Below are 16,264 nucleotides of genomic sequence, written 5' to 3'. Positions count from 1 at the left end.
GTCTGTCAGTATAAAACAGTCAGCCCTGAAATTTACCATTTGATTGTTGAAAATATATTTATAGACATTTCAGCATTAAATTCACCTTATACTAAAAATATTGTGAAATCATAAAATATTAGACTGACAATCCTTTCATCTGTTACTTTTTAAAGCATAACTATAATTCTAACATATATTAAAATGTATTCATTTAGCTCGAGATGGCACAATGCAATTTATTAACACTTGGAGACATTTTTTTATCTGACACAATATTTGAAGTGTTACAGATAATTTAATTTTTTTTTTTTTTTAATTTTATATTATATATATATATATATATATATATATATATATATATATATATATATATAATATTAATAAAATAACAATAATAATCTTCTTTTTTTTTTTTTGCTCATGATCTAAGTACTGTTACTCATAGCCTAATACACCACATAAAGGGTTAAGGATGGGTTTTGGTGGAAATATATTAATGCACCTGGGTGAGAACACTTGCCACCCTTTATGATACATTATATAATTTTGAAAATTATATATTCCCCACCCCTTTCTTTCTCTGGAACTCTCTCTCTCTCATACACAAGCTCTCACACTTAACACTCTCTGGCTCACTCACAAACACACACCCATCTTTGTGACGTTAGGTCCGCCTTTTAACCCGCAAGGTGTGGGTGTGGGAGAAACAATGAATAAGGAGTATCTCTAAAGCGCTCCTGATCGATCTCGTTCTCATTTTCGTGCATCAAACAGCACAGGACGCACATCTGCGGGATCTATTAAAACTTTCCATAAGCAGTTGGTGACAGTAGCGGATCTCAGGTGATCAGGAAATACCGCTGTTCCTCCGGCCATGGCCCGGCGTATATCGCCTGCTGTTACCTTTCTGTTTTGTGTTGGATTATCGGTAAGTTTGTCGCGTTTTTTAAATATATCAGTCAACAGATATCCACATTAACATAGGCTACTCTGTTTAAGTCTTTCTTCTGTATCGTTTTGTAAACAGAAGCGGTTGTTATGCGTCTCTGATAAAACTAAAACTGATTTTGTTTGTTTATTCAGTAGCCTGTTTGTTTATAGTACTTTCGATCTGTAAAGCAACAACATTTATGTTTATAAAGCTGATGTGGGAAAAAAGCCTGTGTTGTCTTTAACCCTAAAAATGCCGGAGGGTAATCACCTCAGTTGTCCAACCCTTCACTGAAATTTACCATGTAAACTAAACGTAAAACAAAACCAAGTTTTCTGAGGTTAATTTCAGGTATTTAATCAGTGGTTAAATTCAAAGCAGTGAATAAAATGTGTACAGGTTGTCACTTTTTGATTTTAGGCAGCAAAGACAACAGTTTATTTTTTTTTAGTGGGTTAAAACATGTTTACAGTATAGCCTGTTTTATAAGTTAGGATACATAATAATACGAAATTAGCCACTGTTGTTAATGGTTAATTAGCAGATAAATATAAAATAATGTTTTGTTTTGTTTTGTTTTTTTTTTAGTTAGTCTGACATTAGTCTGAAGATCACTATCTTATTATAGTTTCACTATATTAACTGCACCGTAGTACGCTCTTAAAAATAAAGGTGCTTTAAAAGGTTCTTCACAGCGATGCTATAGAAGAACCATTTTTGGTTCCACAACGAGCCATTCAGTCAAAGGTTCTTTAAAGAACCATCTCTTTCTTACCTTTTTATAATCTGAAGAACCTTCTTTCACCACAAAGGACCTTTTCTTCAGATGTTAAAGGTTCTTTATGGAACCATTTAAACAAAAAAAGGTTCTTCTATGGCATCTTGAAGCACTTTTATTTTTATGAGAGTAACTGTAGCAATTGTAGTATTTATTTTTTTTTGGATACTTCCTATATTTACCATGGTGTATTTGTGTAAAGGGCATTTCAGAACAAGCTCTGTCTATGGCACAGACAGACAAACTACAGCAGTCAAGCTGGATCTGCAAGTATAAGGATGTATAGCCTATTATTCTATTCAAACTGTTTAAGTGTTGAAATCCCCACCCCCTGGCACCTTGATGATTGACATTTCTCAGTAATAATTATTCAAAGTCTAATGAAGATGAGCTTGGATAAATAACAGGTGCATAAAATGGTTATTAAATGAGTGAAAATCACTTCACTGTTTTTATTAGTATGTGCTGGATAGATATGCAAATTGCGCATCTTGGTTGTTTTGGCTTTTGTTTTTAAATATTTTGCTGTGTGTGTACAAGAAAGTGAATCAGACTTTATCACATTTTATCGTATTTCCACGTCACAATTTAAAGGTTCTGCTTAATCATATGACAGTCATTGGGTCTGCAGTTTACATAAAACAGGCTAATGCATGTACCAAACCTTATGCAATTACTACACAAACTGTGATGTCCCCAATGTATCGCTATAAACACTTGTAGAAAGAACTACTGAAACATTGCGCCATACAATTCAGAAATGCACAGTGGAAGAAAGTAAAGAAAACCCCTTGCTAGGGCATTTTATATTTGTGTGCTGTGTGCATATGCTTTATCTTAGTTGTGTGTGGTCTGATTAAGGTTATCTTGACTTAAATGGAATGCATTTCACTTTCATCAAGTATTTTTCATCTTATCTTTTTTTTAATTAGATGTCTGCTTTAAATAAATTAAATAACTTCTGTGTGGGGTTATTTTCTGTGGTTGCACATCTTTTCACGTTTATATTATTATATTATTAGATCACTTTTAACTCCTTTTATACAAAGATGCCATCTGTTTAGTTTTGTCTGTGTACAGACGGGATGAGCTTAGTGTCAAACTATGCATGCGTGCAAGTTGCAACCACAAAGTTTCAATCTTTTATAATTCCTGCTAATGAGAACGTTCTCATCAGACTGGCAGCAAATATAAAAACAAATGTTTCTCGGTCTTCTTTGTCTGCTGTGTGAGGTGGTCGGTGGGATAAGTCTGTCTTCACAAGTTGTCACTGTGCATATCTGTTTTGCCACAGATTGTGTTTGAGGTTGAAGCCAAATTCCAGCACTCTGTGGCCCTCCGCAGGCAGAAGAGAGAATGGGTCATCCCTCCCCAAATCCTAGAGGAGAACGTGGATTACACCAAGAGGGAGTACATTGCAAAAGTGAGTGAGACTTTTCCATACGCTAACATCAACTCTAATGTACAGTCAATGTGCAAAAATGACATGCAAAGAAATTAATCACAAGGCATCACCTTTTTGACAAGGAAGTTGAAAAGTGAAAAATTATATTTAATTGCTAAATATATTTCAATTATATATTTTGCAGTTCATGCAAAACTTAAAAATGTAGATGAGTTTGTTTCTTCATCAGATTTGGAGAAATTTTGCATTAAATCATTTGCTCACTAGTGGATCCTCTGAAGTGAATGGGTGCCGTCAGAATGAGAGTCCAAACAGCTGATAAAAACATTGCAATGAAGATGTTTTTAACTTTAAACAATTGCTAGCTCCCTGTCTGTAATATTCCTGTCTCCAGTGAAAAAGTAGTCTCTTCTGAATCAGGAGAAAAATATGCACAGATCAGAACAGTTCTAAACAAATATGCTGGTGGATTTTAATATGAGAGGACAAGAGGTGATGGAATTTTTCACTGGATGAAGCATTATTATGGATTACAGATTATAATATTTTTAGCAGAAGCAATGGTTTAAAGTTAAAAATGCTTTGATGGATTTGTTTCTTACAAACAATGAACTTTTCATTTCACAATGAAGTGTTTGATTGGCTGGAGTCATGTTGATTAGTTGTAGATCATTGTGATGTTTTTAGCATCTGTTTAAACTCTGATTCTGATTGATACATATTCAACCTTGATTTATATAACCAACCTTTATTTAACCAGACAAGTTAGTTAAGAACATGTTCTTATTTTCAATAACAGCCTGACACATGTAAGAGTAGTTGATGAAGTCAGATGTGCATACACAGTAAAACAATATTATCAGCAAATGCAATAGTTTAAGATTTGCAATGCTTAATGTGTCAGAACACTCTGTGCTTGATTTGGTTTTTGTGTTAAATAAATGTGTTTCTGATTGTTTTAGATTCGCTCAGACAAGGAAGACGTCAGTCTGAAAAATGTGAAGTACTCACTGAAGGGCGTCGGTGCAGACCAGGAACCGTTCAACTTATTTGTGGTCAATCCTGAAAATGGATATGTAAGGGTAACGGGGATCCTTGACAGAGAGTCCATTGCACAATACAATGTAAGTAAAAATGGCCATGATGACAGTGATGATTCATGATGATGAGGTGGCTTTAACACCTATGCTTGATTATGAGGGATGGTGAGCCTAAATTTCTTTCTTCACCTGTGTAGCTTTCAGGCGTTGCTACGTTCACAGATGGCACGATTGCAGAAAATGACATTGGGCTGAGAATCAAAGTAAAGGATCAGAATGATAATGCGCCTGTTTTCAGTCAGATGAGTCCCGGGGCTGTAGATGAGCTCAGTCCATCAGGTATGTGATCTGTAGTTGTTACAAGTTAAAGGGGTCATCGGATGCTAAGTTCACGTTTACGTGTTGTTTGAACATTAATGTGTGTTGGCAGTGTTTGAACACATCTAGCCTATAATGATAAAAATCCATGCAGTGGTTTTTAATTAACCTGTAAAAATAATATCCCCTTTTTCAAATCGAGCCATTCTCAGATGCCTGTCGTTGTGGCGTCACACCGACAGAGGCCGCTCTGACGATAGTTAATTGACATGAGCGTTTTACCTCAGATCAGCTGTAACAGTCCGCCCTCTTTGTTTCGATGCCGGAGCAGGGATGTAAGTTAGACAAGAATATCTCTGATTGAGCGATTGAGGTGTTGTGTTGGTGGATATAATAATGCACATAGTGGTCGTCATTTAATCCCGACATCTGAGCCGCTGAAGATGCAGTAGATTACATTTGTTTGTGAAGGGAATGCGCCTCCTGATCTACATAAATGCGTCTATATTCGTGCAAATCATTCATGATCCAGCTTCACTTACAGCTGGAGTATAAGGTTTTTTTATGAATCTTTGCGTTCGCCTTTCCTAACAATATGCTAGTTAGGAACGGCTAAATGCGGCTAAAGTAAACAGGCTCGTCTCTCCACAGAGAGAAGAGAGGGGCGGGGCGATCAGAGCTCATTTGCATTTAAAGCAGCCTCGACCAGAATGAGATGATTTTGCCAGAGCTGATTTTGGCAAGTTAAAAAGGGTGTTGTTTTACACTACCATTGAGAATTTTTAACCAAAGTATATTATAGACTTTTCATTAATACCCCTAAAGAATCATATCAACTTGTGGAAAATAGGCATCCGATGACCCCTTTAAAAAAAAGTGACGAAGTTTGTACAACAAACATAATGGTGATTTTAATAATGATCAAATTCTGTATGTGAATTGACTTTAAAATGTATTCATATACTAATTTAATTTAACAATATACTGGATACATATCTGTATACATTATTTTCTTCTTTTATCTTTTATGAAGTACTTTTGCAAGATATTTTATTACTATTATTATTTAATAAAATCTGCTACAACGTTTATTTGAAATAGAAATATTTGGTAAAAAAAAAAATATGTATATCTTTAATGTCACTTTTGGTCAATTTAATGCATCGTTGCTGTATAAAAGTATTTATTATACACAGTAGTGTATAATTTAAAACATTTTTACTTGAAGGTTACACTACTTGATATGTATACAGTATATAAAAGTTTTTAAAAACCATATGAAACTAATATGAATACAAAGAGTACTAAGAATCTGCACATATTTAAACTATATTTTCAAAAGATTTTTCCTTTCATTTATCATGGGCACTCTTATTTGATCCAGGTACAGCAGTGATGAAGATTAATTGCTTTGATGCTGATGAAGTAGGAAACCCGAACTCTCAAATCAAGTATGAGATTATTGAACAGCAACCAGCCGGGGAGAGAATGTTCACAGTTGACAGTGAAGGGACAGTCGTTGTTATGAATTCTAACTTGGACAGAGAGGTGAGAGCTCACCATTACTGTATCAAATGCGTTTCTGATATCCAACATGCTACATAACACACACAGACTCCATGTGTTTGCACTGGCGCTTCTTCATTTACAGCGTTTATGAGCTTCATTGTGTCAGTGGCAGATGTTCAGTTGTTGTTTCAGTTTAAATGACTAATGCAGAAACATAAAATGACACAATGACTGCTTTTGTTGAGCAGTATGTATATGATTCCACCTGTTTATTCACACGATATCTCTCTTCAGACCATTGATCAGTACGTCCTGGTTGTCAGAGCATCAGATCTGAATGGAGCCGCAGGTGGCAATTCCGCCACAGGGACAGTCACCATCAAGATCAATGACGTCAACGATAATGTGCCTACACTAGAAGGCCCAGTAAGAAAATATCTACACTATGTTTATATCCACACAGTTTTAATGTTGTAGTGGTCCCTTTCATTTTTTCCAACTTCTTTTTTCTTTCTCCATAGTTTGAAGCCAGTATCGAGGAAAATACAGAGAAAATAGAGGTGATGAGACTCAGAGCAAGCGACCTGGATCTTAAGGACACGGACAACTGGTTGACTAAGTGCTATATTGCGTCAGGCAATGAGGCTGGATATTTCAGCATTCGCACAGACGAAAAGACCAACGAGGAAGTCATTATGCTTGAAAAGGTGTGCAATGATATTTGTTGGTTATTTTTCTAGTACAGGTTTTTCGTGATACTAAAATAAGCATTCATACCAATATTGGTCAGATTTCACAATTTGGGCACCACAGCAAAAACTAATTTGTTATTCAACACATAAATGTATACACTACCAGTCAAAAGTTTTTGAACGGTAAGATTTTTAATGTTTTTTTTTTTTTTTTAAAGAATCCATTCTGCTCACCAAGCCTGTGTTTATTTAATCCAAAATATGTGTAAAATGTTTTAAATTGTTTTACTAAAATTTAAATTTTTAGCATGATTACTCCAGTCACATGATCCTTCAGAAATCATTCTAATATTCTGATTTGCTGCTCAAAAAACATTTATTATTATTATGTTGAAAACAGATGATTTTTTCTTTTTTTTTTCAGTTTTTTTTGATGAATAAAAAGTTCAGAAGAGCAGCATTTATCTGAAATAGAAAAGTTTTGTAACATAATAAAAGTATTAATTTCTATCATTTCTAAGATAGAAAGATAAATGATATTGACTCTAAGATTTTGAATAGTGTAATGTATGTTGCAAAAGCTTTTTATTTCAGATAAATGCTGATCTTTGGATCTTTATATTCATCAAAGAATCCTGAAAGAAATGTACTCAACTGTTTGAAATATTATTATTATTATTATTATTATTATTATCATCATCATCATCATCAATAATAAATGTTTCTTGAACAGCAAATCAGCATATTGGAAAGTTTTTTGAAGGATCATTTGACAACGAAGACTGGAGTAATGATGCTAAAAAATTAGCTTTGATCAGAAATAAAGTCACATAGAAAACAGTTATTTCAAACAATTATAAAAAAATTAAACAATTTTACGGTTTTTGCTGTACTTTGGATCAAATAAATGCATGCTTGGTGAGCAGAACTTCTTTAAAAAAAAACATAAAAAATCTTACTGTTCAAAAACTTTTGACTAGTAGTGTAAATGCACAGATGCTGTGGATAAATCACAAAACATACTGTAATTATTAAATTCTTTTACTCCTTCATAACACTTAATGCATCAACATTAATAATTTAATAAAATTAAATACAGTTGATATGAGTATCCCACATTTCTGCCACAATACAATGGAGCAGTTAGTGTTTCTACAGTAAATCCATAGTAAATGATGGCAATTTGTTGTTTTAAAAGCCTTCTTACTGTATCGTTGCGTACAGTGTTTTTCCTGATGTTAGCGCTGTTTCATCTGAGTCATTTGTGTTCTTCACTGAATTGAAGTGCCTCATACTGGATCTCACAGGACTGTGTAGTGCTTGCGTGATCAAGACTTATCAGCGAGTAAACGTGCTGCCGTTTGAACCGAGCGGTTAAACGGTCCATGTGGCGTGGCTCAAATGCATAGCGGTGTTTTGTTCCGCTTTTGGCACACAAACATTATATAGAACATTTAGCAAACTGTGTTTATGGTTTTGTAGAGGAAAATTAAATCGTTTTATCGCCCAGCCTAATGTCATGTCTGTTTTCCCTGCAGGCTGTCGATTATGAGAATATCAAAGACCTGAACCTTGCCATTGGTGTAATGAACGTTGCTCCATTCCACCCCTCTGTGAGTGGAGAACAACAAGGATTAAATGTCAACTTCGGGGGCGGCGGTGGAGGTGGAGGTGGTGGTGGCGGCGGTGGTGGCGGTGGTGGAGGCGGTGGAGGAGGCGGTTGGGGTGGTGGCGGCGGAGGTGGAGGCGGAGGTGGAGGCGGCGGCGGTGGGGGTGGTTCATGGGTGTCGGGGGCTCAGATATACAATGTGAAAATAAACGTGAAAAACCAGCCAGAAGGACCCCGGTTCACGCCCCTGACAAAAGCCATCGTCATCTCAGAAGGCAAGACTTTTAGCAGCACTGAGGTTATCGCAAGATACCCCGCCACTGATACTGACACAGGAAAGGAAGCTACCAACGTAAAGTATGTAGAAATACTTCTGTCAGTGATTAAGCAAAAATGGCATATAAAACAATGAGAAACGAGCCTGAACTAACTATGTTCCCTTTTCATAGGTATGTTAAAGGAAAAGACCCAGATAACTGGCTGACGATCGACGAGACAACTGGGAACATTAAAATGAACAAGGCTCCTGACCGCGAGTCAAAGTATCTAGTTAACGGCACTTACTACGCAGAGATTTACAGCATAACACAAGGCAAGTTCCTTGCAGGCTTTTTAACTAAAAACCTGACCTAACTTAAAACCATAAAGGGATAGTTCACCCAAAAATTCAAATTCTGCCTTAAGTTGTTCCAAACCTGTAAAAGTTTCTTCTGTTGAACAACTAAGAAGATATTTTGCTGGTAGCCAGTGACTTAGTATTTTCTTTCCATATAATGGACGTCAAAGGCTATCTTTTTTATAACTTTTGTTTTATTTTTATCTCATTTTCATTTAGTTTACGTTTAAAGACTAAAATAACTGAAACTAAACAAACTAAAAAATATATATTATAATTATATAAATAAAAAAAAATGCACAACAAAATAACTAAAACTTTAAAAGTAAAAAGAAAACACAATATGAAAATAATTATTTATTCTGCTTTTCTGATTTTTTTTTTGTTTTCACAATTTTATACTGTTGCCAGGTTATTGCTCTCTGCCATAGTATATGACAATATACTTAATCGTTAAACCAATCCTACTTCCAGTGTGCCACAGTGTCATTTAATGAACATTGCAAGTACATAACCTGTCCTGAAGATGGCACCATCTTCACATTGATAAACAATAGTTACTGAAAACTGTTCAATGTTGTAAAATGTTGTAAAAATTATTTGATTGAATTGATAAATTCACATTTTATTCTCTTTTAATATATATTTCTTTCTTTTTTTTAGTGCTTTATATGTTTATATGTATGTACACTGCCAATCAAAAGTTTGGGACCAGTAAGATTTGTAATGTTTTTTTTTATGTTTTTATGCTCATCAAGGCTGCATTTATTTGATCAAAAATACAGAAAAAACAGTAATATTGTGAAATAATATTGCAATTTAAAATAATGGTTTTCTATTTTAATTTATTTAAAAAATGATTCCTGTTATTTTCAACATCATTACTTAGTGTCACATGATCCTTCAGAAATAATTTTTATTGTTGATTTATTAGAATATTAATAATAATGTTAGCATATTAGAATTATTTCTGAAGGATCATGTGACACTGAAGCCTGGAGTAATGATGCTGAAAATTCAGCTTTGCATCACAGGAATAAATTATATTTTATAGTATATTAAAATAGGAAAGAGTTATTTTAAATTGTACACTATTTAGAGAGTTATTACAGAGTATTACAGTTTTTTTTCTTCTTATTTTTGATCAAATAAACCTTGGTGAGCACAAAAAACTATAAAAATCTTACTAATCTCAAACTTTTAAACGGCTATCTATGTATGTATGTATGTAGGTATTTTTATTTTTTATTTTTAAATATGGTTTTCCATTTCTGTTATAGACTTGCCTTCAAAGACGGCAACAGGCACCATTGCCCTCCAGGTAGAGGATTTTAATGACCACTGCCCAACTTTGACAAGCAAAGTCAGGACACTTTGTACAGAGAAAGATGCCGTTTTTGTCACTGCAATGGATGAGGATGCATCACCCAATGGAGCTCCATTCACCTTCAATATTGTCCCAGAAAAAACTGTGGGGAAATGGACAGTCGAGTATTTAAACGGTATGTGTGTCTAATGGGAACACAATGGCCCACATGGCCAACCATAAAAGCTTTTTTGACCCACAGCAATACTTCATTAAGGTTACATTTAATTGTAAACATTTCCATGAATATTTAAAAATACACCTGCAGTACCTCTGTATGTCACTGGGTGGCCTTGAGCCACATGTTATAAACTGTTGTAAGAAGTCAAAAATATAAAGCACTAGCGAGAGATCTATCAATCAGGATGTTACTATTACCTGTGGTTGAGATCTTCTGTTCTTCTTGTCAGAAACCACTGCCATCTTCAGAACACATGAAAAGCTGTGGCCGGGAGAATACGAGCTGACGGTGGACGTCAAGGACCAGCAGGGATTGTCATGTCCAGAACCTCAGAAAATTCAGGTGGATGTGTGCACCTGTACCGACCAGGGGGCTTGTGCCCGAACATCAGGTGGAGTAACAGGAGCACTTAAGAGGGGATCCAAGTTTGGACCTGCTGGAATCGGTCTACTGTTTCTTGGACTCCTTTCATTATTGCGTAAGTTAATTTAGTTCACACCAGCATCTTAACTAAGCATCTATTCTAAGTACAAAAAAAACACTAAGTTAAACAACCTTTGACTATGTAAAGAGCTAACGTGTGGCAAAAGCTTGAGTTTAGCTTATCTATTAAGCAGACAGATTATGATTGATAGTTATTATTATGTGAAAATAGTTGTTGGATTTCTCCTCTGTTACAGTCATCCCACTCCTGTTGCTGCTGTGTCAGTGTGGAGCTGCTGGAATGGCGGGAGCTTTCAAAGATGTGCCCTTTGACACTAAAGAGCATCTCATCTCCTACCATACCGAGGGTCAGGGAGAGGACCGGGTAAGATCTTGAACTTTTGATTGATTTGCAATGTATGCTATCTGAAACAAAATCTGATTAATATGTTAATGAAACAAACTGTTTTGTCTCTGATAGGATGTTCCAGTTCCAGTTTTAGCAGGTGGTGATGTGATAGACGGTTTTTCGAGAGACGTGGGTGGTATGCGTATCGACAGAGCAGGAGGAATAGGAGTAGGAGGCTTAATAGACTCCTCATCCATGAGGGGTGCCCGTGGCTACAATGATATGGGAATGTCCTACGTAGATTCGATAAGGAGAAGTGACACTTTTAGGAGTAGAGAAATGGCTGGAGATTTTGACGGAATGGCCGTGTCTGAAATGTTCCTGGGCGAATACTATTCACAGGTTAGTATAGACCTACAGGATAGTATGGGTATATAAAGTTAATTTAATGTGTTTATTTAGTGTAATTAGCTTTCTATCTATCTGTCTATCTATCTGTCTATCTGTCTATCTATCTATATATCTGTATATCTATATATCTATCTGTCTGTGTTTGTGTGTCTGTTTATCTATCTATCTATCTATCTGTCTGTCTGTCTGTCTGTCTATCATCTGTGTTTGTCTATCTGTCTGTCTATTTATCTATCTATCTATCTATCTGTCTATCTGTGTTTGTCTGTCTGTCTATCTATCATCTGTGTTTGTCTGTTTATCTGTCTGTCTGTCTATCTATCTATCATCTGTGTTTGTCTGTTTATCTATCTGTCTGTCTGTCTGTCTATCATCTGTGTTTGTCTGTCTATCTATCTATCTATCTATCTATCTATCTGTCATCTGTGTTTGTCTGTCTATCTATCTATCTATCTATCTATCTATCATCTGTGTTTGTCTCTGTCTGTCTGTCTATCTATCTATCTGTATCTGTTTATCTATCTATCTATATATCATTCTATCTGTCGTTCTATCTCATCTGTTTGTCTGTCTATCTATCATCTGTGTTTGTCTCTATCTGTCTATCTATCTATCTATCTATCTATCTATCTATCTGTGTCTATCTATCCATCGTTCTATCCATCGTTCTATCTGTCGTTCTATCTGTCGTTCTATTGTTTTATCTATCATTCTATCGTTCGTTCTATCTATTGTTCTATCATCTGTCGTTCTATCATGTTTATCTGTTTGTCTATCTATCTGTCGTTTATCATACTCTATAGTATTCTCTTCTGTTCTATTTTTATTGTTATATCAATTGATCAATTTATTTACATTTTTGTCTATTCTATCATTCATCGTTCTATCTGTTGTTTAAATATTCAATTTATCACTCGTACTATTATTACACTGCTGTTTTGTTCTATCTCTGTGTATGATGTGTATATGTATTGCTCTATTGGTGTTACAGAAAAGCCGTGCAATGGAGGATGGATTTGCTAAGAATGAACCTATGGTGTACGACTATGAAGGGAAGGGCTCTCCTGTGGGCTCTGTGGGCTGCTGCAGCATCCTCGAAGATAACAATGACCTAGAGTTTCTCAATGACCTTGGGCCCAAGTTCACTACTCTTGCTGACATATGTGGAGGTAGAAAGCCTGAGGTCCCAGCACCAGCCCCAGCCCCAACCCCAACCCTCGCTCCTCTTCCTCCCCCTCCCAAACCCATCGTGAACCGTACCAACATGGTGTCTTCATCAACCAACGTTATCAATTCTGGGAATATTGTCACTAGCAGAGCTGTAACTTCAAACCCGGTGAATATAGCTTCTAACACGGCTACAACATCAAATACTCGTGTGGAGAACCTCGTCGTCACAGACAGCCGGCCTACAGTGATTGCGAATGTCCAACCAGCTCCAACATTCCTGATGCAACCACAACCAATGTACTACATGGTCGAGCCCCAACCCAGCACGGTACTCCTCGCCGAAAGGCCCGCTATGGGACAGAACATGTACGTGCTGAATAGCGGCCCAGTAGCCGAGGGGGTTGTAGTCCAGGGTGCCAACTTAGCGACGAATACCCTGACCCGCGGCGAGAGAATGGTGCTTGTGGACAGGGGTGCACCTGCTCAGGCTGGGCTGCTGCACACAAGTAACCTGTCTGGATCACAAGTGCTCCTTGTGGATGGGGGAGCCACGAGTGGTCAAGTCCTTCAGGGGACGCTTCAGAGAGGGATTGCTGGATCTCAGGGCCTAATGGTCGTGGAAGGACAGGGGGGTCAAGTGATTCAGGGGTCCCTCAAAACGGGCGTTTCCACTGGTGGATCTCAAAATGTCCTTTATATGGAGAGCAAAGGGCCATCAGGTGTGGGCCAGGGGGGTCTTCAGAAGGGGATGACGTCCACCGCAGCGTCATTTGGTAGTGTCGGATTAGGCGGGGGATCTCTCCAGATTAACCAAAGCCCATCGTCACATAAAATCATCCATGAGAGAAAGGTTGTGACAACACAAAATATCAAGTAACAATGCAACACTCATACAGTACTTGCACAGTTGTGAAAGTGTTAGAGGGTTTAGAAAGCCATCAGTCAAGTCTTCAGAGCTCATACATGCAAATCATTAGAGTTTCATGTTAGGGCATAGAAAATATGCAAATTATTGCTTGAAAAACTGGTTTTGTAATGCCTTTGAGTTTACTTCTCTGTATGTGTACAGAACACTATACCTGATTTTCTGTTCCTTTCCTTTTATTTTGCCTGTAGATTATATGTCACTGTATGTATGCATTCAGTGTGTGCTCTAAAGACTGTTGTTTGTAGAAAATATGCACAAGCTCTGGTAGTCCTGAGGCCATTCCTGTGCAGTTTATGCAAATCAAAGCTATTTTAGTAAAACGCAGATATATGAGAACATAAAAACAGCCAGAATTCGAATCAAGTTGAGTCAAGTTGCCTCAAAAGGCTAAAGAAGGACAGATGTTTTTTTTTTTTTTTTTTTTTTTTTTTTTTTTTAAAGTACAATGCTGTATAGACAATTCTTTTCACTTTTGACGATGTATATTTTGGCTATCCGTTTATATGTTTGCATTTTTACAGTATTTTTAATTCCTCTTCTTAAATACTGTTTGTAAACGAGTAGTTTACTAATCAAGTCTGATTAGTAAATCTGTTTAAAAGTTTTCTTTGCAGTGCAGTTAAAATAAAAAGACTTAAACCCACATTCCAAGCAGTAATGATGAAAGGAATATTATGTAGTAAAAAAAAAAAGAAGAAAAAAACTTTTATTGTTTGTTTTTTCTAAAATGGTTGTATTTAAGAATACCATAGCTCAAGCACATTCCCTTTGTGTAATACTTGTGTAGGAATTTGCTAAATGCAAAAAAAAAAAAAAAAAAAAAAAAACAATTTAAATACTATAGTTGTGGTGCTGGGATTTTTCTATTCACAGCTCTGGTTTGGTACAAAAAATTGTTTATTTTTTAGACATTTGTTGAACAGGTGGGCAGTGGTTTCCAGCTTTCCCAGAAATTGACTCATTAGCTGTATGGTGGGAAAGTGTGTTACTGGTTACTTTTTAAGTGTGTTTCTGGTAACTTTTTTTTTTTTTTTTTTTTTTTTTTTTGTCAGGGGTCACTTAAATATATTGTAAAGCAGCTTAAGGCTGTTTAGAACTTATTTTTAGTGCTGATTTTACAAACGTTTCATATGTTTCACTATGGAACTGATTTTCAAAAGACAATAAAATCATTTTAACGTGATCCGGTGTAAAGCTGTATCTGTCTGTGGGCAAGTGTCAACAAAAACTGGAATCTGTGTAATTCAAGATAGGCCAGTCACTCCCCTAGCAATTTATTTCTTTTATTTCTTTTTTTTTTTTACTTAGAGAAAGACATTGGCTAGAACAACCAATGGCGCTCTGGAATACTTAGGTAATGAAGTGGGGGACACTGGTTATGACTTGCAGGTTGCTGAATCAAAGCTACCAATTTGCGATACTGTTCCACATTTTTTTCACCATAACTTCCGCCTAGTATTCCCCCTGATAGCACACATACATCATGGAGACGTCTATTTAGACATATCTGCAGTACGTCTATAGGATGTTTCCTATCAGATGCCAAATAGACATCTATTAGATGTCTTTAAGATGTTTATGATTTAGAATGTATGTAAAAGTGATATCTTACAGGTGCCTGTCAGATGTTTGTACACAGCAGATGTACGTGTGCTATCTGAGCCACTTGAATATCCTATTTACTAAATTTTAAATTATGGGTGCCACTTCCAGGAATTGCCACTCAAAATAACTGAAATAAATCTTATCAAATCATAAGGTTGCGCTACAAATAATCCTTATTTATCAGTTTGAGGGAATGAGCTGTAAGTTTTCTGCCATGCTATATTTTTGTCAGGAAAATATAGGCTCTGTCCCAAATCGCACCCTAAACCCTTGCGATCTTACCCTGAGTCTGCACTTTCGTGACGTAATGCCGCTTGACTGTCGGGTAGAAGTCTGCTGCGAAGCTCGCCGCAGTGCGGGCTTGGCAGAAGTGCAGATTGAGGGTGCATAACAGCCACAAAGGGAGTGCTCGCAAGTGCCCTTCTGAACGCTAAAATGATAAATAAGACAACCTATGGTTTCGTGGACTTAAAGGAGAAGTCCACTTCCAGAACAAAACTTGACAGATAATGTACTCACCCCTTGTCATCCAAGATGTTCATGTCTTTCTTTCTTCAGCCATAAAGAAATTATGTTTTTTGAGGGAAACATTTCAGGATTTTTCTCCATATAAAGGACTGACATGGTGCCCTGATTTTAAACTTCCAAAATGCAGTTTAAATGCGGCTTCAAACGATCCCAGCCGAGGAAGAAGGGTCTTATCTAGCGAAACGATCAGTTATTTTCATAAAAATAATATAATTTATATATTTTTTTAAAATCAAACACTCGTCTTGTCTCACTCTGCCTGAACTGTTTTTTCAACATACCATATCCGGTTCATCACAGTTAGGGTATGTCGAAAAATTCCCATCTCATGTTCTTCCTCAACTTCAAAATCGTCCTATATCAGTGTTTTACCTTTTTTGTTGAGGGTGTTTGATCTTCTTTGCATGTTCACTTTGCAAAGAC

General features: G+C 36.3%; 1 protein-coding gene across 1 annotated transcript; it reads left to right on the top strand.

The window, feature by feature from the left end:
- Positions 1 to 651: 651 nt before the first annotated feature.
- dsg2.1 (desmoglein 2, tandem duplicate 1) lies at positions 652 to 14,538 on the top strand. Its single transcript, XM_051139465.1, has 14 exons — positions 652 to 910; positions 2,986 to 3,114; positions 4,059 to 4,220; positions 4,334 to 4,475; positions 5,839 to 6,002; positions 6,258 to 6,389; positions 6,485 to 6,670; positions 8,194 to 8,621; positions 8,714 to 8,856; positions 10,161 to 10,382; positions 10,657 to 10,905; positions 11,108 to 11,235; positions 11,332 to 11,601; positions 12,602 to 14,538. Exons 1-14 carry the CDS (start codon positions 857 to 859, stop codon positions 13,655 to 13,657), a joined length of 3,465 nt encoding a protein of 1,154 aa, XP_050995422.1. The 5' UTR covers positions 652 to 856; the 3' UTR covers positions 13,658 to 14,538.
- Positions 14,539 to 16,264: the final 1,726 nt, after the last annotated feature.

Source organism: Labeo rohita, chromosome 20 (assembly GCF_022985175.1).
Source record: "Labeo rohita strain BAU-BD-2019 chromosome 20, IGBB_LRoh.1.0, whole genome shotgun sequence".
NCBI lineage: Eukaryota > Metazoa > Chordata > Actinopteri > Cypriniformes > Cyprinidae > Labeo > Labeo rohita.
The sequence above is the reverse complement of the archived record's forward strand: the minus strand, read 5'-3'. Positions and strand labels throughout refer to the sequence as shown.